We start from the raw sequence: 23026 nt of genomic DNA, 5'->3' as shown, positions 1-23026 counted from the left end.
CTATGTGACCTTGGGCAGCCTCTTTGGACCTCAGTTTCCTCAACTTCAAAATGCAGGGTGAAACTGCATGACTCCTGGTATCCCTTTCAGCTTTAAATCTACATGCAATCCCTTGATTTTCATCCAAATACTTTCCTCCATTTCAGCATTCCCCACCTCCAGCTGCTTAGTCAAATCCCTTAAATTGCTTTTCATTCCACAGAAACAAGTCTTGACATGTATGGGACCTAGCAATAGGAGACACAGGGACTCAGAGTCATAGGATTATTAACACTGGAAGGGGGTAATACATGCTAAGATGTGAAGGACTGAAATAAGACCCTTTTATGATGAAAGATTTTAATGAAGGAAGAGTGGAACATAAGTGATCTGGAGACTTAAGGTCTAGGGACAGAATGCTGTTAGCCAGGGAAAAAGGTAAAGAAAGTGGAACCTTAGAGCATCTTCCCAAGTTTGCAGAGGGTCAGAGACAGAATCATAAAACACCAGAGCTAAGAGGAACCACAATAGCAGCCATATGATTCAACCCCATTCGTTTTCTTGCCTGAATAGTTGAGGTGATATGCCCCAAATCACACAGGCAGTGAATAGAAAAGCTAGGACTAGGAGATCCTGATCTCCTGACCCTCAGTCCAGGACTACAGCACCCTATTTACTGTCTCTAACCCACTGTCTGTCTGAAAAGAATAATTATATATTTCAAGTCCTGAGAGAGATACTCAAAGAATTCTTGGAGTTGGTAGCATAGTATAATAGAAAGTACCCTGAATTTGGCATCGGACCTGAATTACTAATTGAAAGCACCTCCTGGATATTCCATAAGCATTTCGAACTCAATATGTCCAAATCATGGTACCTTGGAAAGGATGCTGGATTTGATATGTGCTGTTCCCTGTAGCAAGTTAGAGGACTTCAGCCGGAACACTGATTCTGACACTGACTCCCTATATATTACTGGACATATCATTCACTTCTCTGTGCCACAGGTCCCTCATCTGTAAAATTAAGAAATTGGATTAGAGATCTAAGGTTCCTTCCAACTCTAAGTCTATGATCTAATTGTATTCACTTTGTTTTGTCTCTGCAGTTATTTCCTCAGCACAGAGGATGAGCCTAAAAGAAGACATCTGTACAGGTATGATTCTGAACTTTCTTCCCTTATACATGTGTAGGTCACCTCAAGCAGAGATGTACTTAAGTCCCTGCAGAACTGTCCAGTTCCATCCTGTGTGGTCACTATCCCCTACAACACCTTCTATATTTATTGTAAAAAAGGGGGGAGGGGGGTTCTACCACTTAAAATCAGGGTTAGTGATTCCCAAGACACATTGCTTTTCTCTCTGTACAAGTAGATTTTTCTCCTCACTTTCCCTATTTTCCTAATAATTGAATGTCTTCCATCAACCTATGTACTGAGTTATATTAAAAACTGTCTTTATGTTTTAGTCTTCAGATATTAGTAACACATTAGGAGTGCAGTGGAAAGAACATTAGCCAGACCCAGGAGACCTGGTTTCTAGTGGCTCTGCTGATTTTTTTTATCTTGGGTGAACAACTTAATTCTTATGGACTTGTTCAGTATAACATAAAAGAGATGGTCCCATCTAACCCCTGATTTTTACAAGTTCCATATCTATAAAATGAGTAGCTTTGACAAGGTGGTCCCTACGGTTGTTTACCAGCTCTAAATTTTGTGATCAACTCCCTTTCTCCTATAGGAGAGCTTTTGGCTAAGAAATGGAACTCGCAGTCCATATTCCAAGGTTCAAGATTAATGTTGTCATCTCTGTTTCCTAGTTAACAACTGTAGTTTAAATAACAGACCCAGATGCTAGCTGTCCAGATTTTCTGGCAGCCACTTCAAAGCAAGCTAACAGCGCCCAGAAACAACACATCAGTCCTAATTACACAAATGTGGTACCCTAGTGAGAGATCAGAGAGGTCACTTTCAGATGATTGGATATACTTATATAACAACCATTTGCTAAGCACCCACCAGATGCAAAGAACTATGCAAGGCAGTGGGAAAGATACAAAGATAATTTTAAGGCATGATCCCAGATGGGAGTCAGCCTCTCTGAACAGTCTATAAATCCAACACATAAATGGTGGCCCCAGGTGGGCACAAGCTGGTGGGATGGGGAATCCTTCAACGAATATGGCATCTAATCGTGTTGGAAGCTCCTTCCAATGGTATAGATCAGGGGTTGTCAAAGTGTGGTCTGCAGATCTGTAAAGGACCCTAAGACACTTCCAGGGGGTTCTTGAGGTCAGAACTATTTCCATAACAATACTGGTATTTTTGCCTATTAAAATACCCCTCCCTTTTTTAGCTACATATATTTATGAAGCCATATTTTCTTCTTAGACTTCAACCAAAATAGCATATCTCAACAGATTGAATGCAAAATAAAACATAAGAATTCATCTATTTTCTATTAAGCTAGATATTGAAATTATTTGCAAGAACATGTGAAACAATGTTATTCTCCTCACTAAATTTTCTAGGTTTAGAAAATATAGATGCTTTTCACAAAAATAGGTTTATATTAAAAATCCAGGGGGCAGCTAGGTGGCACAGTGGATAAAGCATCGCCCCTGGATTCAGGAGTACCTGAGTTCAAATCTGACCTCAGACACTTGACACTTCCTAGCTGTGTGACCCTGGACAAGTCACTTAACCCCCATTGCCCCACCAAAAACAAAAAAAAATGCAAAAAAAAATCCAGTATGTTTATTATCATTTTTAATGAATTGATAAATGTTTTTAAAATTTATCCATTTAAATTTCTAATGTGGTAAATATTGATATAGCCCACATAAACAAAAGGGCTTTGGGGGCACCAATAATTTTAAGAGTCTAAGGGGGCAGCTAGGTGGTGCAGTGGATAAAGCACTGGCCCTAGATTCAGGGGGACCTGAGTTCAAATACGACCTCAGACACTTGACACTGACTAGCTGTGTGACCTTGGGCAAGTCACTTAACCCTCATTGCCCCACAAAAAAAGAGTCCAAAGGGATCCTGAAACCAAAAATTTGAGAACTCAAATCATCTCCTATCCATGCCTCCTCCTCTTGTGTGACCCTTGCATGTCTTTCCATAAATCCTCCACAGAGGATGCACTCAGTGTGCAAAGGGGCTTACTTTTTGCCTCTTGATGTTACATGAGTACCAGTATAGTGCCCAGGCTGATGCTCTTCAGCCCTTTGATAAAGCTGCATGCTCAGTTCCTTGTCTCTATTTATGGAATTTTGCTGATTGCTCTTCCTCAGTCTATTTCTATAATTTCCATCAATAATAAGGACTAGAGTGCTGTAGGTATACACAGAAGCCATTACTGGAAATTAAGAGTAGGAAATTTCCTAAAACATTTTCGCAGTGTTCTGTGAGACAGTATTAAGGGCGCACTTGTGAGTTGGGGAATTAAGGAAGGCTATAAAAAAATGGCAATATTTGGGTTCAACTTGTAAGCATGAAGATTTCATTCAAAGAAACAGGGAGAGGGGCCCTTGTCCCATATTTAGCACATTTGCCTTCAGTGAAGCTGTGAACAAAGACAAGGGGAAGCAGGAAAGCAAAGAATATATTTGGAGACCAAATAGATTGTAAGCTCCTTAAAGGCAGACCTCATCTCATTAATTTTCATGTTTCTCAGTGCCCAGTGCAGTGATTTGTACATCGTAGGTGCAAGATAAATGTTTGCAGAAGGAAGGAAAGAAAAGAGGGAAGAAGAGAGTGCAGTCTGGTTGAAGAAATTATGTCTTTCAGGAGGAGTGGGAGAGACATTTGAAAAGATATTTTGGAGCCAGACTTTGAAAGACCTTGGATGGTTAACTAAATGATTTGTCCCTTTTCCCTGTAAAACATGGGGCTCTATTGAAGATTTACCTTCCGCTAGATTACCCAGCCTTTGTTCACATTCTGTCTCTGTCTTTGTTTTATCAGTGCTGACACTGAAGGCACCTACAATAGGCAGTGCCTCTCCTGTGAATTGATTGAGAATTGTACTTACTTCAGTGCATCCTTCAGTCACAACATGGACTACTTCTTGCTGAAGTGTGAAGGTAAGTACTTGACATGATTTCAAACCTCTTCTTGTGAAATGGAGCTCTGGGCATGTCAGGATCTAGAATCTCTCCCAAGATGAGCTCTCATCCTCAGCCCTGGCAAAGAACTCCCTACTCCCCATATGAGCCATGGAAAAATGGCACCAGGGAGACGGTGCTGATTGAACCAAGGGCCTTGGGAAATTGTCGAACATCTGTCTGTGTACAAACTTCTAGGTTAGCTGTCGAAGCTTCACTCTTATAAGAACAGTTCCTTTTTGAAATGTTCAACCAATCTCATCTGAGGACTTTTTCACATATTGGATTTAATTAATTTGTGTTCCATGAAGTAGCTTCTGCTATGTGATTCTAGCACAGAGCTGGCAGAGAGTGTCTGGGTCAGGTAGCTGCTTTTTTTATTTTTAAGGATAGCAAGTTCTCCTCTAACCCTTTGTACTTCTTGGGACAAACTTCTGAGAATTCTCTCTGGCCTAGCTTCCACCCTTCTCTCTGTAACATTCTAAGAACAAGTCTCTATAGAACCCTGCTCCCTTGTGTCTGGAATATACAAGAAAGACAGTTCCCAGCAACTTAATTCAGCTGTACTGTTCCAGAAGGTATTAGAGAGACTGCTGTGTAAGTAGGGTGTTGATCTGTTAAGGGAAACAATAGGGAAAATCTTAAGACTGTTTTCTTGCTTTTAAAAAAACCTTTAAATTGTCCTCCAAATATGCTACGTGGGAGCTGTGGCATGTCAGGAGAAGACTTAGTCTTGTTATAGCAGCTCAGAAGCTGATGTAGACCAGAAGAATGTAAAATAGAGTACCAAGGCAAGGGGCAGGGGCAGGTGGGAAGGGAGGTAAGGACAGGATATAGCAGCTCCCATGTGTCAGGCACTTTGTTAAGTGCTATTACAAATAATATCTCCTTTGATCCTCACAATAACCCTGTGATGTAGGTGCTATTATTGTCACCATTTTACACTTGAGGAAACTGAAATAAACCAAGGGAAATATGTAAGAAGGATCTAATTGACCTCCATGATGTCAGCCACAAAAGACAAGCCCCACTACCATTGGTTAGAAGTGATGATGGAGAGTAGAGACAGATGATTATTTAGAACATCTCACTGCCTTTTAATAATGAGTAATTGGAATTAATGACTTTGTTTTAAAATGTCTATTACTGATTTGTAATAAAAGGTAACTCCCTAAATTACTTATGTATGTACAAAGGGCATGATATTGACACACACCTAATCCACTTGCACACTTCCAATAACATTGTAAAGGAACATGGGAGTAAACACAAATCCATTCATTTATATTTCATTAACAGATTACCTTCATGGTGCATTGGTGTCTCATTTTCACATTTCCTACCCTCTACAACTCTAACCTTGGCCATAATTTCTTATTTGTTTTTACTTTTCTTTGAGTACCCAATTTTCAGGGAAGACAACTAATTGAACAATAAAAGACATTAGAAAGCACTGTTCCTTGATTAAAGATCATAGAATATCAGACCTGGAAGGGATTTTGAGAGGCATTTGGTTTATCCTTGTCATCCAGCAAACTCTCATTAGAAGGGGAGGAAAGAAAAAAATAAATTAATAAAAAATTTAAAAATTAAAATAAAATTTAAAAAGAAAGGGAGGAAAGGGCAGGATATGGGTCCTAAAGCCTCTAATGTAATAATTTTTAACTTGAGACAGAAGCCATTATCCAAGAAAACAAGATCCTCCATTTGCAAATAAAGCAAACTAAATATTGAGTTTTACAGTCTAGATTTCTTTTTTAAATAGCAAAACCACTGGGCCAGCTTCCCTCAAGATCTGCATTCTGATCTAGATTCTGGAGGAGAACATTTCATTATTTAGATATTGCTCTTTTTAAATATAAAAATATTGCATTTATAGAACAAATAAATAAGCAATAGAGCACATAAACAAGAATATGGAACAAAGGTATACTAGATCACATCCCCCTCTTGACTTAGACTCATAGAATATCAGAGCCAGAAGGATCTTTGACAAGACATTTGGTCTAGCCTTGTCTTTAGATAGCTCTACATTATTGTGGGGGAGGGAGGAATTGGGGGAAAGAGCAGTATATACATTCTAGGAATGCCATAATTACCAAAGCTACAATATTGGCAGGAAAATAACATTTACATAACACTTTAAAGTTCACAAATCAATTCACATATATTATCTCATTTGATAAAATCTCATTAACATATTACCTTCATGATGGGGTGACCTCTCATTTTTTTATTTTCTACCCTCTATCCTTTTTGGCAGAACTTTATTTGTTCATTCTTTGAGCAATTTTGATTATTTTTAAAATAATATTTTATTTTCTCCCAATTACATGTAAAAGCAATTTTTAATATTTGTTGGGGTTTTTAAAGTTTTAAGGTCCAAATTTTCTCTCTTCCACCATCCCCCTCCCCTCTCCCTGAGAAAGTAAGCAATATGATATAGGTTATACATGGAGTAACTTTAATTTTGAAATTCATTCTAAAGGACAGCTGGTAGGGCAGTGGCTAGAGTGCTGTTTCTAGAGTCAGGAAGACCTGTGTTCAAGTCCAGCTTCAGACACTTACTAGTAACTCTGGGCAAATCACTTAGCCTCTGTTTGCCTCCATTTCCTCATCTATAAAATAGAGATAACAATGACACCTATTTCAAAGGGCATAAAAAGAATTTAGCACAGTTAATGGCACATAATAGGTGCTATATAAATACTTGTTTCCTTCCTTTCCCCCCAAAAGAGCCAAGTTTTTAAGAAAATCGCAATTTCTTTTTTTGCAGGGCAATGAGGGTTACGTGACTTGCTGAGGGTCACACAGCTAGTAAGTGTCAAGTGTCTGAGACCAGGTTTGAACTCAGGTCCTCCAGGCCCGGTGCTTTATCCACTGCACACCTGAAAATTGCAATTTTCTTATAATGGTTTATTATATTGACTGTCTTATAATGGTTTCATTCTGATCCTTGGCTCTTACTGAATTAGGTAATAGGCAATAGGTTCAAGTGATTGTGTGTGCCAACTTGTCTCAAAGAGTCAACCACTTGTCATCTGTCTTGGTTCCTGAAGGTAGAATCCCTGTTAGGAATCCAAAAACTCAGGTTCTGATACCATCTTTGCCATTAACTAGCCTATTATCCCTTGGCCCAGTCTCATTGGGTCTCATGTTCTTCATCTGTAAAATGAAGTTTGGATTAAGTGATCCCTAGATAAACTCCCTTCTAGCCGGAATATTCTATGAGTGATATGCTGAGACGTTGACTTCCCTCATAGGGAGGGCACGTGTGATCTGCCCCACTCTGTAAGAGAAGAGCAAAGAGTGCTAATCCCAGTCAGAGGAAATAGATACAAATCCTACCACTCATACTTACTATCTGTGTGACCTTGGGCAAGTCACAACCCTGGGGCCCCAATTCCCTCATATGTAAATTGAGGTGACAGATTAATTAGCCTCTCAGGTCCTTTCTGACTATGCATCTATGACTCTATAATCAATAATCCAGTGTACTACATAGTAAACTATAGCTAGAACTCAATGGGTAGAATGCTATATGAAATCAAGACCAATATGTACATAAAGAATGCTATCCATAGACCATAGAACATGCTCTGTCTCTCCAATCCTCCATATACCTCTCTCCTCTCCTTCTCCCTCCCCCCATCCCTCTCTCTTTCTTTCTCTCTCTCTCTCTCTCTCTCTCTCTCTCTCTCTCTCTCTCTCTCTCTCTATATATATATATATATATAATATATATATATATATATATAGGTGTGTGTGTGTGTATCTATCTATCTATATTCATTCATACATATGCATATATGTTCATATATTTAGAGTTGGAAAATATTTCAAAGGTCATCCAGTCTAATACCTTTATTTTACACATGAGAAAACTGAGACCCAAAAAAATGGAAGTGATTTGCCTAATGTTCTGTAATGGTAGATTTTCCCTAAAGTCTCCCCCAGCTCTTACATTTTATGGTAAAGCCTTCCTAAAAATAAACCTGGCTATTCCAGCAAGAGGATCCCACTTTTTCTTCTATCTCAGTCTTCTTTTCATTGAGGATGTTTTCAAATATTTCCATTCTAAATGTTACTTCAGCCTGAGGCTTTTTTTCCTTTCCAAATCCTATGTCTGTGATACCATTCAGCCTTAGCCTCTTTAACATTTCCCATCATGCCACTGCAAATGAAAGTCGTGGTATTTTACTTCATTGTCTCTTGGCAAAATTGAGCCTAATGGTGACGTGGATGCTATGGTAACTTTGTGCAAGATTTGTGAGTCTCCCAGCTAAATCCACCATGCACCATAGCCCCCAAGCAACTGAACCGAAGATTCCAATTTACATGATTTAAGTTTCACTTTCACAGCATCAATTTGGGGGCATTAGATCCTTCTTCTCTGGAAACTATATCCCAGGAACATGATTTATTCTCTTCCTAGCTTGTCAGAAGAACCTCATCAATCCTGTTTCCAAGAAACCTCTGAACACCATCAGAAATGGGAGCAGTTCATGAATCAGAGGCAGACTGTGGCCTTTCTTAAAATGTGGCTTGATCCAAAGCTGCTTTCTTTGGACCCCTGCAGTGCTCCTTGTGTGCCCTTTCGTGAAGGGTAGGGCACAGTCTGTGTTTCAGAGAGTGTCTAAAGCTGCAGGCTTCTAAAACTCCCAGGAGGGTCACAAACTGTCATTTCTTGGGACAAGGGCCTAGTGACATCAGACTAGAATCATCAGACTAAAAAAATCTCTGAGGTCTTTTCCAGCTTGAAATCTATGATATTCAGTCTAAAAGTATGCTGAATCCATCCTGGATAGGTCACAGGCTGCTTACTGCCATGGATTCAGGGAGGGCTGGGTTTGAACCTTACCTCCAACATTTAACTGTGCTGTGGGCAAAGAATTTAACCTTCTGAGTTTCTATTTATTTGTAAAATGAGGATGATAACACCTTAACACCGTTGCAAAGCTCAAATGTAATATGTATGTGTGTATATATGTATGTATTTATATACATGAAACAAACCTTAAGGTGATATAAAATACCAGTTACTATTATTACTGCTATTTCAAGCTAAAAATCCCTCCCCTTCCCATCTACTCATTGTCACTCCCGATATTGGCAATATCACCTGTAATTACAATAACCACCACAATTATCATCTTCACAATCAACAACACTGTAGTAGGAAAATGGAGCAAAGAGAGCTGGATTCAAATCCTATCTCTCACTCCCCCCCCCCCCCCATCACTGGGTGATGATGGGCAAGTCACTGGATGTCTCTAAGCTTGTTTCCTCCTCTGTAAAATGGGAATAGCTGTACTTGCCCTACCTACCTCTCTGAGCTGTTTCCAGGAAAGCTCATTGTAAAAAGGTTTATTGATTCTCTCATCACCATTATCACTGTTGTTATCTTCCAAAAGGGTTTGTTGTTATTATTAGCTATGTTTTCCCACAGTCCTCTGGCAAAAGGGAGTTCCTCCTTGAAGGGCGTAGGGTTCCCCTATTGACCCTTTCTACAACTGGACTCACAATGCCATACTCCCCCAATGTAAGTGGGGCTGTCCCTAGTTTAATTCCTTAGGATGCTGAGAAAGAATATGTAAAATAATGGGAATCAGATAAATACAGAATTTTATTGCAAACAATAGAGAAAAGGGCCAAAAAAGAGAGGGCAAAAAGGACCTAGGCAACTCAGATATTCACACTAATACAGATTATAATTCAGGTAAGGGCAGCACTTGACTGGGGAGCAGAGGCATGGTCCATTTAGCAGGAAGGGGTGTGCCATCAGGAAAGTGTGCTCCCCCTGCAGAGGGGGTGGCTCCAAAGCACCCCTCTGAGAGGAAAGTTCTTATACTCTGATTTTGGGTGCCCCCCCTCTTGGTGCTGGACAATTTGTATATCAGGGCTCAGAGTCAAATATTATTTGGGGACCGTTTGCATAATGGGGAGGAAAACAAGTTGGTGGTAGACAAAATATTATTTGGGGGTCTGCATAACAGGGAAAAAATAAGTTGATGGTACAACAAATTTGGGGCACAAAACCTTTGAAAAATATTAATGTCAGTATTGTTCCATGAGTACATTCTATAAGCTTACAGCCTCCTGTAAGGGGAAAGCATAAGGCATAATCTTATATCAATAGTTTCCATGCATAGATTCTAAAAGCTACAGCCTCCCTTAAGAGGAGACTGTCATGGAAGTCTCAACACCATCAGGCCCAATCTTATAACAGGCTGGCCCCTCTATCAGACAGAAAACTGCTTTGCCGAGTAGGGGAAGCTTCACAGCAGGCTCCTTGCTAAGTGAGCCAAGCGTGTGTGTAAAGTGAGAAGATCTCTGAACTAGGGATCTGGTAACCTAGATTCCAGCTGGTGACTTTGGGCTGATTAGTCTTAGCCTCGATTTCCTCATCTATATACAGTGACTAGCATCCAACACCAGAAAGATACGATGAGGATCAGCCATCTTGTTTGCTCTTCTGTGACTGGAGCTAAAAGTAGCTGCGCTAGGGTTGATTTAGCTCTGCCTTTGCAGGAGCAGCCCCGCCCCTCATTCCTGATCTGTCTGGACACGTGTTTGTTCCTCCACCAATCAGATAACTACACTCTCCTGCCCCTGTTTACTAGCTATTCCCAGTTGTCCCTCTGGGCTTCTACCACCAAAAATTGCTTAATCCAAGTAGCAATATAAACACAGGCAGGTTATAATCAAAGCAGAAGCTATGTGCATCATAAATTTGGTGTCATACTCCCAATTCCAACCCATTAAGCAGGAAAAAACAACCACCACCTCCACAAAAAATGTCCAGTTCGTATCCGTGAACATACCTGCCAGCTAGCGTTGTCTGTTTCATGTGGGTAGGTCACAGGTATCTGTACCCAAGAAGGTAGGAGGTGTCATTAATATACACAATACCTGTGGGAAGCTGGGCTTCTCACTTACCACTTAAGGGTTGCAATAACCATAATCGCATCCCTGCTGCTCATTTATTGGGTTGAACTATATACTTATGCCTCCTAATTGCTTTCAAACCCACTAGCTTCTCTTGTAGTGAACCAGGACATTTCTTTGCTAGTCCCAGGCAGGCCTGGACACAGAGAAGGACTCCTTTTTTCTCTTCCATCCATCCTCCTTCCTTTAGCTTGAAAGCATCCCCCATTTTTTCTGCCTTTTGCACTCACCTCTGGAAAAACCACCAGGATTCATCCCCAAAGTCATAAAGAGTAATGTAACACAAGGACAAAAGTAAGCTTTTGAGCTGTCAAGTTTGTTGCATATGGCATTCAGACATTTTTCAGTCATGTCAAACACTTTGTGACTCTATTTGGGGTTTTCTTGGCAAAGATACTGGAGTGGTTTGCCATTTCCTTTTCCATCCCATTTAACAGAGACAGAAGCTGAGGCAAATAGGGTTAAGTGACTTGCCCAGGGTCACACAGCTAGCAAGTGTCAAGTGTCTGAGACTGGATTTGAACTCAGGTCCTCCTGAATCCAGGGCCTGTGCTTTATCCATTGCGCCACCTAGCTGCCCCCTAGCTCTGACATTCTTAATTGTATAATTCTAAGCAATCAACCAAATGTTTCCTAAATGATAAGATCTATAAAAGTATAAATGGTATCTGAAGTATCTTCACATCCCCCACAGCACCTAGTATAATACCTTGCACACAGTAGACAGTAAACAGTTGTGAAGAAATGAATGAATGGAACCAGATATCACTACAAACTACTCTGATGCTTTTCATGAAAAAACAAACCTCATTCCAGTGCCTTTTCTAAGGGATAGCTTTTTATGAGATTTTACATCTTCAGTTTCTACCTAAACTTTGTGCTAGGAAAATCAGATCTAAACCTCAGTGGGTAGCCTCAAAAGCAGGAAAAAAAACATATCAAATGTATTCTCATGGGGATTGGATATTATTAATTTAGCCCATGAAAGAGAAAGCCAATTCCCCCAAACAGGGTTTAACCTACAAAAAAAAAAATAGATGATTCATTTGGTTCAGCCAAACTTCAGCCCTCTGGACATATCTTACACAGAGTTTCCAAAGCATTAACCTGAGCTGCCCATTATTATTGGGCATCTTGGCATTATTAAGCTTGTATTTGTCCAAGGGAATATCTAAAACAGTGTTTGCAGCACCTCTGAGTATTGCTGAGTGGGGAAGTCTGTTAAATATTTCAGACACATACATTTATCTCTATGTGCCATGAATGAAGTGGGTTTGGGGATAGAATTTGTTTTTGTCTAAAGCTATTTTTGGTAGCAAACCCATATTTTCCATGGAAATTAAAACATACGTCAGAAAGCAGATCTCACTCAGTAAGCCTAGAAATCAGTAACAAAGGATCCCAGGCCACCAGCAAATGTATCACAAGAAGACCAATTATAGTTTAATTGCCAGATAAACAATTCCAGTAGGAAGATGGCTCCTTTTTTCACCCTGTTCCTCCCAATTCAGGGCCTATTTAACTGAATCAAATTTATAAGAATATGAGTCATTCCCCAACTGAGAAATGGTCAAAGGATATGAACAGGCAGTTTTCAGATGAAGAAATTAAAGCTATCTATAGCCATATGAAAAAATGTTCTCAATCACGAATGATTAGAGAAATGCAAATTGAAACCAATTCTGGGCCTATTTGAGTGGCAGTGGCCCCTATCCATCAATGCAGTTTTTATTAAATATCTTATTTATTAAGTATTAAGTACTCCTAGTGTCAGGCACTATGCTGGGTATGGGGCACATCATTATTTTTCTTAGAGATTATATACCCACTTTAAAGCCATGATTTGTTCTTGGGCTTTCAATCTGGTTCAATAAATAAAATGAACTTCACTAAATATGAATGTCTTACATCCATGTCTTCCTTTCCATTTCTGCTGCCACCAATCTATTTCAGACTCTTATTATAACTCAAGTGGACTAGTGAAATAACCTCTAAGTGGTTTCGCCAACTCGTCTTTCTGCTGATGCAATCCTTTCACACAACCCTGCCAGATGAATGTTCCCAAAGCACAGCTCTGTTTGCTTTCACTCCAATGATAAATAAAGTTGAAGCTCTTTCTCTTGACATTTAAGGCCCTCTACAATCTGACCCCAGCCTATCTTTCCACACTTATCTTCCCACTCATCCTCTATGTTTACCCTGGGTTGTAGCCAAGCCAGACTGTATGCTACTTCTTTCCCCAACCCGCTCAAGCCATCGTCTCCACCTAGAATACGCCAGCTCTCTGCCCTTATTTCTACCTGTTAACCCTATGCATTCTCAAGACTTAATTCAAAGGTCACCTTTTCCATGAAGTCCATATCTTTCCCCCTCCCCAACCAGAAGAATTGTATTTGTGCTATTCTGAGGATACTTAGCATCTATTCCCTTCTCTTGGAATTACGATTATTTTCTTGTTTCTCTTAACTCTCCTTTTTGGCTATAAACTCCTTGGGGACAGGAAACTGGTCAAGGGGCATAGCATGTATTAGGTGCTCCATAAAGTTTTGTCGAATGAACATGGGTTAAACCATAGAGACAGCTGAGGTGCACAGTGGACAAAACATTGGACTTAGAGGCAGGAAGAGCTGAGGTCAAATCCAGCCTCAGATGGCTTACCAGCTTGGGAAACTTGAGCAAGTCCTTTTCACTTCTCTCAACCTCAGTTTCCTCATCTGTAAAATGGGAGTAATTACAGCACCTCCCTCCCAGGGTTGCTAGGAAGTTCAAATGAGAGTTTTATATAAGCATGTGCTATGTTCAGGGCACCCTGGAAGATTGGTGTTTTTTTTTTTTTTACAAAGTAGAATATATGGACCTGTGCCTTCAGGGGCTTTATAAATCAAGATCGATAAATAACCATTCTTAGCACTCCTAAAAGATGATACTCTGGAGCTTCTGTACTTTTTTTTTTTTTTTTTACATCCAGCAGTTAATTCAGCTGCCATTTTTAGTACACTCTGAGAGGCACCCATCAGGAAGAAGGCTTAAAATATGCATTAAAAGATGGTTTGTTGCCATTACTCATCTATGCATGCTTATAATCTACATGCATGAGAAAGGCTTCAGGTCTGACACCAAAACATTATAAATGAGGGAGGGGGAAGAAGTTAGGAAAATGAGGCAGCTCAGTGTACTTGGGCAAGAGGGGTGGATAGATTTAGATCATATCAGAGTTATTTGTGGGCACATCTTATCTCACCCACCACCTTAAGGACAAGAGCTGTTTCTTGTTCTTTTAGGCTCCATCTTACACAGGGATGTGGTAAAAAGAGATTTCAACACCCTCCCCCCCCCAAGTCAAGGAGGCTGATTAGTGAATGGTTTTGTAAAAAGCAACCTCCAGGAAATGACTCAATATGAGGTCAGGGTATAGAATGAAACACATTGTTTTGGGCATGGCCAATGAGGGAATTTATTTTGACTGAATGTCTATTTATTACAAGGAATTTGTTTTTCCTTTTTTTCCCTAATAAGGTAGGGAATGAGAGGGAGGGAAAAAAATGTATTTCCGTTCTTTAAAAAAAAAATCGGAGGGGGGGCGGCTAGGTGGCGCAGTGGATAAAGCACTGGCCCTGGATTCAGGAGTACCTGAGTTCAAATCCGGCCTCAGACACTTGACACTTACTAGCTGTGTGACCCTGGGCAAGTTACTTAACCCCCATTGCCCCGCAAAAAATAAAAAAATTTAAAAATTTAAAAAAAATTGGAGGGCAGCTAGGTGGCACAGTGGATAAATCACCAGCCCTGGATTCAGGAGGACCTGAGTTCAAACCCAGCCTCAGATATTTGACACTTACTAGCTGTGTGACCCCAGGCAAGTCACTTAACCCTCATTGCCCTGCCCAATAAATAAATAAAAATAAAATAAAGTTTCATAAAACAAAAAAAAAGATTCAGGCCCATCCATAGTACCTGATTAAGACAGTAAGGTTTAGTGGAGCCAGAAGGCATGGGTATAAGGGCTAACTTTTCCAGAGTGATTTTGCAATATAATGCTCTGGACTCAGAAGGCCAGGGTTCAAACAATGCCTCACATGCTTATTATCTCTGTGACCAATGGCAATTATTCATTTACCCTTCCTAAGCCTCAGTTTCCTGATCTGTAAAATAATGTAGTGGGACTCATTTGCCCCAGGGTCTCTTCTGTCTCTAGATCTCCGATGTTATAATTATATCTAGGAGGGGCAGCTAGGAGGCACAGTAGATAAAGCACCAGCCCTGGATTCAAGAGGACTGAGTTCAAGTCTGGCTTCAGACACGTGACACTTACTGTGTGACCCTGGGCAAGTCACTTAACCCTAATTGTCCTGCCAAAATAATAATAATTATATTAATTATACCCAGGAGACTGACCTTGTTAAGCCACCTGGGCCTTAATTCTTCAATTCACTTAATTCTTCATTCTTCAAACTAAGCAGTTGGACTAGCAAATCCCTAAAGCTGTCACATTTGGTACTTCTTTTTCCACAGTCCTACCTTCTTGGGGCAGCTAGGGTAGAGAGCTGTGCCTGGAATCAGGAATACTCATCTTCCTGAGTTCAAATCTAAACTCAGACACTTCCTAGCTATGGGACTGTGGTCAAGTCATATAAACCTGTTTGCCTCAGTTTCCTCACCTGTAAAATGAGCTAGAGAAAGAAGTGGCAACTACTGCAGTATCTTTTTTTTGCAGGGCAGTGGGGGTTAAGTGACTTGCCCAGGGTCACACAGCTAGTAAGTGTCAAGTGTCTTGAGGTCAGATTTGAACTCAGGTCCTCCTGAATCCAGGACTGGTGCTTTATCCACTGTGCCACCTAGCTGCCCCCGACTGCAGTATCTTTACCAAGAAAACCCCAACTGGAGTCACAAAGAGGCTGATATGACTATAACGATTGAACAACAACATTCTATGGTGTGTAGCACTCAATAACAGTAACTTCTCTTGACCATTCTGTCCTTGAAACAGTGCCTAATCCTGAATCATTAAAGGAAGATTTCATTTGGTTCAGTTGAGTGTTAGCGTACTTTATTGTATTCTTGTTCCCTAAAAACTGGTCATCCCTAGGTGGCAGAGATAGTAATTCTCCCTTAATAAGAATTGTCAATTAACCAGAACACTTTCTCCAACTTTTTTTAAATAAAATAGGATTTAATTGAAATGGTCCAGTACAGTCACTGCTTAGGTGGAGTTGGAATTTAGCTGACTTTGTAATTTACTTTGAGGCTAAGATTTTAACAAGTTCTCTTTGTTTCTTTCCTTTTTTGTTTTTCTTCCTTCCTTCCTTCCTTCCTTCCTTCCTTCCTTCCTTCCTTCCTTCCTTCCTTCCTTCCTTCCTTCCTTCCTTCCTTCCTTCCTTCCATCCTTCCTTCTGTCCTTCCATCCTTCCTTGCTTGCTCAGGACAAAAGAATTCAAATTTAGTGGGAGCATTAGTAGCTAGGGAGGAATATTGCTGTCAGTAGGCAAGCATGTAGCACATTACCAGTGGACAGAAGGGAGAGGCACTGAAAATCTGTACTGCTAACATATTTTGGTCAACAGCTAACTTATTCCATTTCTTCTACATCCACTGGAGGCAGTAGGTGAGTTTCTGGAGAGGGAGCATTATCCTATCCCCTAGCACAGCTGAGATGGGATTAATGGGTTACAAAAAATTCTATACTTACTATATTGCAAACATTTTTTTCCATTTTAGCTCTATGGAGAAATAGCTAATGGCCAACATCCAGTTGTTGATGCTAATGTAGCAGAGGCATCAAACAAATAAGCTCTTGTTCTTACCCTTGGTTGCAAAACACGTTCGCCTCATCTTTCTTTCTAAGATGCTACCAGCAGGGGCAGCTAGGTGGCGCAGTGGATAAAGCACCAGCCCTGGATTCAGGAAGACCTGAGTTCAAATGTGACCTCAGACACTTGACACTAGCTGTGTGACCCTGGGCAAGTCATTTAACCCTCATTACCCCGCCAAAAAAAGAAAGAAGGAAGGAAAGAAAGACAGAAAGAAACAAAGAAAGAAACGAAGAAAGACAGGAAGAAAGACAGAAACAAAGAGAAAAAGAAAAAGAAAAAAAGATGCTACCAGCAACAAAAGGGAATTTCTTCCTTGCTTCTACTCTTCCCTCACTACCTGTTAAGGGGTAGAAATAAAATGGCCTAGGATTAGGCAGCCTGAGGTATATTCACCCCAGGAGAGTCATGGGTATTCTGTACTAAAACAGGGTGGTCAGGCCCTGAATACTTGTAATCTGCTTCTTTTTGTTCTTGTTGTGATAGCAATAGGTAGCAACTGTTGCAGCTTTTCCTTTTCTTTGTATCCTCCTGGTGCTTAGCACATTGCCTACCAAATAGTAGGTACATGATTTGACTGACATCTTTTTTAAAAATTCATTTTATTTTTAATTTATGGAACAAAATAAGCATTTCCATAATAAAAAAGGTGATTGTATATGAAACTGCAAATCTACTACATGCAACTCGCCATCCCTTTCAAATTTACAACAAAATTATCGTGTAAATTTTTCTTTTTTGACATAATTTTTTTTTGCAGGGCAGTGAGAGTTAAATGACTTGCCCAGGGTCACACAGCTAGTAAGCAGCAGGTGTCTGAGGCTAGATTTGGAGTTAGGTCCTCTTGAATCCAGGGCTGGGGCTTTATACACTACACCACCTAGCTGGCCCCAACATCAATTTTTAAAGACTTATAATGTATAATTAATATATCCTTATATATTAATGATAATTTAATTTTCTGATTATCCAAAAACCTCAGAAGAGACCAGTAAAGGCCTTGTGTAGAAGGTGGCACTTCAATCGAGCCTGTGAAGGAGCTAGGAATTCTAAGTGGCATAAGTGAGAAAGGAGTGCATTCTGGTCATGAGGGATAGTTTGTACAAAGGCCTGGAGGTGGGAGAAGGACTGTATTGTCTCTGACCAGTTTCACAGCAACATTGATTGTCTGAAAGATCTAGTGTGAGGTAGGTCTCAGCCAGGCTGTGAAGGATTTTAAAGAACAAACAGAGGAGTTTGTATTGCTTTGGTGATAAAATGTAACCTCTTCTGTCTGGCACTTAAAGCCCTTCACAATCTGGTTCCAACCTCTTTTTCCAGACTGATCCCACATTACATCCCCCGGCCTATCCTTTTTCCTGCCAAAGTGACTTAACTTGCAATTTCCCAGGCAGGACATCCTATTTCCTGACTCTGTACCTTTGTACAAATTGTCTTCCATGTCTAGACTGTGTTTCTTTCTCACTTCTGCCTGTTGGAATTGCTAGTTCCTTCCATGACTCAGCTGGCATGCTGCCTCCTGCACAAATCCTGTACTGATAACCCCAGTCAGTGCCCTTCTCTCTCCCCCAAAAAATACTTCATATGTATTTTGTGTTGACTTCTCTATATTGATGGTGAGATAACATACATAAAGTACTTTGTAAACCTTTAAAAAACACTATAGGAATACTTGCTAGTATTATTCTCTCCTGGGGGCAGCCAGGTGGCATAGTAAATAAAGCATTGGCCCTGAATTCAGGAGAACCTAAATTCAAATCTGGCCTCAGACACTTGACACTTACTAGCTGTGTGACCCTGGGCAAGTCACTTAACCCTCAATGCCCCACAAAAAAATGAGTGAATGAATGAATGAACAAACAAAAAAATAAATAAATGGATAGATAAAAAGATAAGTGAGTGAGTAAATAAAAGAATGAATGAGTAAACAAACACATAAATGAATGGATAAAAAATAAGTAGACAAATGAATAAATAAATGAATCTATGTGTGTGTGTGTATTATTCTCCCCTTTCCCCAGTAAAATGTCAAGTTCTTGAGGGATCAATTTGCTTCTTATGTTTTTGTCCTCGTTTGGCTTACCAGAGTGCCTTGAAAATGTTTAAATAGGTGATAGTAGACCTTTTAAAAATGCTTATGCTGCTAGTTGGATAGAGCCCTGAATCTAGAATCTGGAAGACCTGAGTTCAAATCCAATCTCAGATACTTACTACCTGTATGACCCTGAGCAAGTCATTTAACCACTGCGTACCTCAGTTTCCTCAATTATGGGAATAACAGCACCTACTTCCCAGTGTTATGAGGATCAAATGAGATATTTGTAAAGTGCTTCGTATTTGAATCACTATATAAATGCTAACTCAAATAGCCAGGGGAAAAAAAAAGATCTATAATCAAGAGCATGAAATTTACAAGTCTACAACTTTCTTTGTTAAAAATACCACTCACCAGACCAGATATTGAGAATATGTTTCCTAATTTAAAAAATTTGTATAATCTACAGAGTCAACAAAAGGAAGCCAATTTGTTTAAAAAGAATAGGTTTTTTAGTTATCCCTTGATGAGAAGAGGATGAGAATAGAATTTAACTTTAATGAAGAGTCATACCTATGTCTTCAGCTCAGGATACCTACATCTTTATTTCTGTGAAAATATGAAATTATGAAGCTTAGTTAGTACTCCATATACCAAAATATGCCTGAAAATATTGTCTGGGCATTCAACATTCTGTTCTGCCACATAGGTAGTAAGCTTCAAATCTAGAATTTGAACCCAGTACCACTGACTCCCAGAGTCAAGGACCTTCAAGTACTCCAAAGATTGGCAATTTTGTCTAAATTAGTAACCTCTGTCCACCAATGGAGGACACAACCACTTTTTAGAGAATGAGCTTCATGAATGAACTACAACAGAAGGTAGAGCATTACCTGATAGTCACCCTTCTAATGGCAAACATCTCTGAACCTACCTAGGCTGATCAGCTTGTTGTCATTTGTCCTTTGTTCCCAAAGATGACCATGACATCAAGGTGATGTCATGATTTGCATTGAACTGGGTTTAAGCGAGGGAGGGCTCTGCAAAGTCACCAACCTCACTCTCTCCTCCAGAGCCATCTGGGTCCAGTGACAAAATATACATCAGGATGCCTGGAGATGCTCCCTAATGTTTAAGACAATTGGGATTAAGTGACTTGCTGGTCACACAGCTAGTAGGTTTCTGAGGTAAGATTTGAAGTCAGGTGTTCCCAACTTCCGGGCCAGTGCTCTATCCACTGCACCACCCAGCTGCCCCAGGCTGATTAGCAGATGGCAGACAGCTTGCCATTAGACCTATGCTGGAATCCTGTGCAGCTTTTTAGAATCTTGTAGAAGTGTTTGAGCTCACTAGGGTTGCCTTTGGGAACCCAGAATGACTTCCACACTCTGATAGTCCTCCATTCATAAGCCTAGATCCCTAGAAAAATGAGAAGTGACATCTGGCTAAATGTTATATATACTTCCATTTCCATTTTTGCCCCCAAAAGGAGACATTTGGCAGGTATTATTAGGTACCATCTGGATAGCATGAAGCACTTGATGATAATGGAGCATGTTAAACATATAAAAAGCCTCTGTCTATATGGTGGCTATCCATCACAAAGTCTGTGTGATTGCCAAAAAGGATGTGAATCCATAAACACATCATCACTTGTTCAGAACAGATTCCAAGGCGTGTTAGGGCTGAGAACTAGCTATAAAGGTGTGTATCCCCACAGTCTAGTGGATGAAGGTTGGACCAAGAGGATTGTCTTTCCTTCTCCTTTCCATACTTCTTTTTTTTTTTTTAAGTGAGGCAGTTGGGGTTAAGTGACTTGCCCAGGGTCACACAGCTAGTACGTGTTAAGTGTCTGAGGCCGGATTTGAACTCAGGTCCTCCTGACTCCAAGGCCGGTGCTCTATTCACTGCGCCACCTAGCTGCCCCATTTCCATACTTCTTAGGAGGTATTTTGTTGTTGTTGTTCAGTAACTTCAGTCATGTCTGACTCTTCGTGACCCAATTTGGGGTTTTCTTAGCAAAGATATTGCAGTGGTTTGCCATTTCCTTCTCTAGTCCATTTTATAGATGAGGACTTTTGACAGGTATAAAAGTATAAAAAGACAGAAGGGCTAGGTTCAAGTCCCAGCTCTTCTACTATTGATTTGTGTGCTCTTAGATAGGTCATTCTGCTTCATGGAGCTTCAGTTCCTTTTTCTGTATAAGGAATATGGTGCTACTTGCTCTATTTTACCTCATATAGTAGATGGATGGCGAGGTGGCACAACAGATAAAGCCCTAGACCTGGAGTCAGGAGGACCAAAATGCAAATTTGACCTCAAATATTCACTAGCCTTATGACCTTGGATAAGTCACTTAACTGCTGCCCGCTTCATTTTCCTCATCTGTAAAATGGAGATAAAAATAGCACCTGCATCTCAGAGTTATCATGAAAAAAGTGAGATATTTGTCAAGTGCTGTGGAAATCTTAAAGTGTTGTATAAATGGTAGCCATTATGAGATGTAAAGATCCACTGAGAACATAGATGTAAATTTCTCAGTAAATATAAAGTAGTGTTTAAATGGGAGCTATCATTAGTAAATTTCCAGAAGATACGTGTTAGTAGAGTGTTCTGAATACTAGATGTGTCAGTGATTTGCATGTACACTTTAAGAATCGATATATGCATCTGGAATGAAAATGACATTATATGACACTACATAGCTTCAAAGATCTGCTATTCAAAAATGTTTGCCATCTGTTTCTATCCATAAGAATGACATACTTTATTCTCTCTTGTCCAAATACGTATCTATTCAATGCAGTAGAACCTATTATGTGCAGAGTACCAGGGAAAAGGAGTGCACAGTTTTGATAAGGTGTCCTGGCCCCTGCCCTTGTGAAGCTGTTATACCCTTTTGTAGGGCAATATGACTCACACACAGATGATTACAGTAATGCATGCTAAACATTAATTAATATGTGCTAAGCATTAATTAATTAATATGTGAGGGCTGAGGAGGAAGGGATCTGGTGGCATTTGGGTTGGGCTTTAAAGGAATTTAGTAGGTGAAGGTAGTAGTGAAGGATATTCCAGACAAAGGAGGGGTTTGTCGGCAGGAAACCAGTCTGTCCAGTTTGGTGGGATCATCAAGTATGTGAAGGGAAGCACTTTGAGATAAGGCTGGAAAACTGGGATCACAGGAAAATGCTTAGAGCTTTGGATGGGGAGAAATAGTTTGGACTTTAATTTGTAGGTAATAGGAGCCCAGCGAAGGTTTTTGAGTAGGGGAGCAGCATTCTTCCTCTTCATTCTCCAGAGGCAACATCACATAGGAGGTGGTCTGCTAGACTTGAGTACAGAATCCTGCCACTAATACTTATTAGTTATGTGACCATGAGCAAGTCACTTCATCATCATTCTGAACCTCAATTTTCAACTAATACCCATAGAATCTATTGTGTAGGATTTTTATAAGGCTCAGTGAGACAATGGATTTTTCAAATTTCAAGTGGTCTAAAAGCATAAACTCATTAAACATGAGTCAATAATTATTCAGATAACTTCAACGCGAAACTTGCCATGGAAGTCTGAAACGATTAATGATAGCAGTGGTTGAGTTATAAATTCACATCATTTCTACCTGCTAGCAAAACTGGAAAACCTATTTACATTATTTGAATATCAGACATTGACCTATTTTTCTTTTTATCTCCATCCCTTCACACAATGCCTTATACTTTTGGGGAGTCTAGGCATGTAATTTTCCTCAGTGTAGTCAATTCCCAGTGAAGACTCTCCCTCCATCAAAGAAGAACGGTAACTTTTCTACACCTTCTATTCATTGGAGAGTCATAGAGAGTTGTCTGGGCATTAAGAAATTAATGACTTGCCCATGGTCACACAGCCAGAGGTTGGACCTGAATTTGTCTTTCTTAATCCAAGGCTATCTCTCTCAGTCAGCCAGGAAAGTGCTTCTCCAGGTGTGGTCCAGGGATTCCTGGGGATCCCCAAGAATCTTTCAGGGGGTCTATAAAGTCAAATGCCTTTTCATAATAATACCTAGACATTTATATACCTAGTATAATAAATGTCAATAGATATAACCCATATAAACAAAATCTATTTAGGAGGTCCTCAATTTTTAAGAGTGTAAAGAGGTCCCGAG

The 23026-nt window shown here is 40.0% G+C and overlaps 1 protein-coding gene across 7 annotated transcripts in view; it reads left to right on the top strand.

The window, feature by feature from the left end:
* The window catches only part of DPP6 (dipeptidyl peptidase like 6), a 1357728-nt gene that overhangs the window by 1220742 nt on the left and 113960 nt on the right, over window positions 1-23026 (top strand). For all 7 annotated transcript variants that reach the window (XR_006353239.1, XM_043966312.1, XM_043966314.1 and 4 more), the window contains exons 15-16: window positions 1088-1135; window positions 3947-4065. Coding sequence is in view for 6 of the 7 variants with exons in the window: in XM_043966312.1 (XP_043822247.1) it covers window positions 1088-1135; window positions 3947-4065 (167 nt within the window). In the remaining variant the exon portion in view is untranslated. The remainder of the gene's footprint in view (window positions 1-1087; window positions 1136-3946; window positions 4066-23026) is intronic.

Source organism: Dromiciops gliroides, chromosome 5 (assembly GCF_019393635.1).
Source record: "Dromiciops gliroides isolate mDroGli1 chromosome 5, mDroGli1.pri, whole genome shotgun sequence".
In the NCBI taxonomy this organism is placed as follows: domain Eukaryota; kingdom Metazoa; phylum Chordata; class Mammalia; order Microbiotheria; family Microbiotheriidae; genus Dromiciops; species Dromiciops gliroides.
This window is presented reverse-complemented; position numbering and strand designations above follow the sequence as displayed.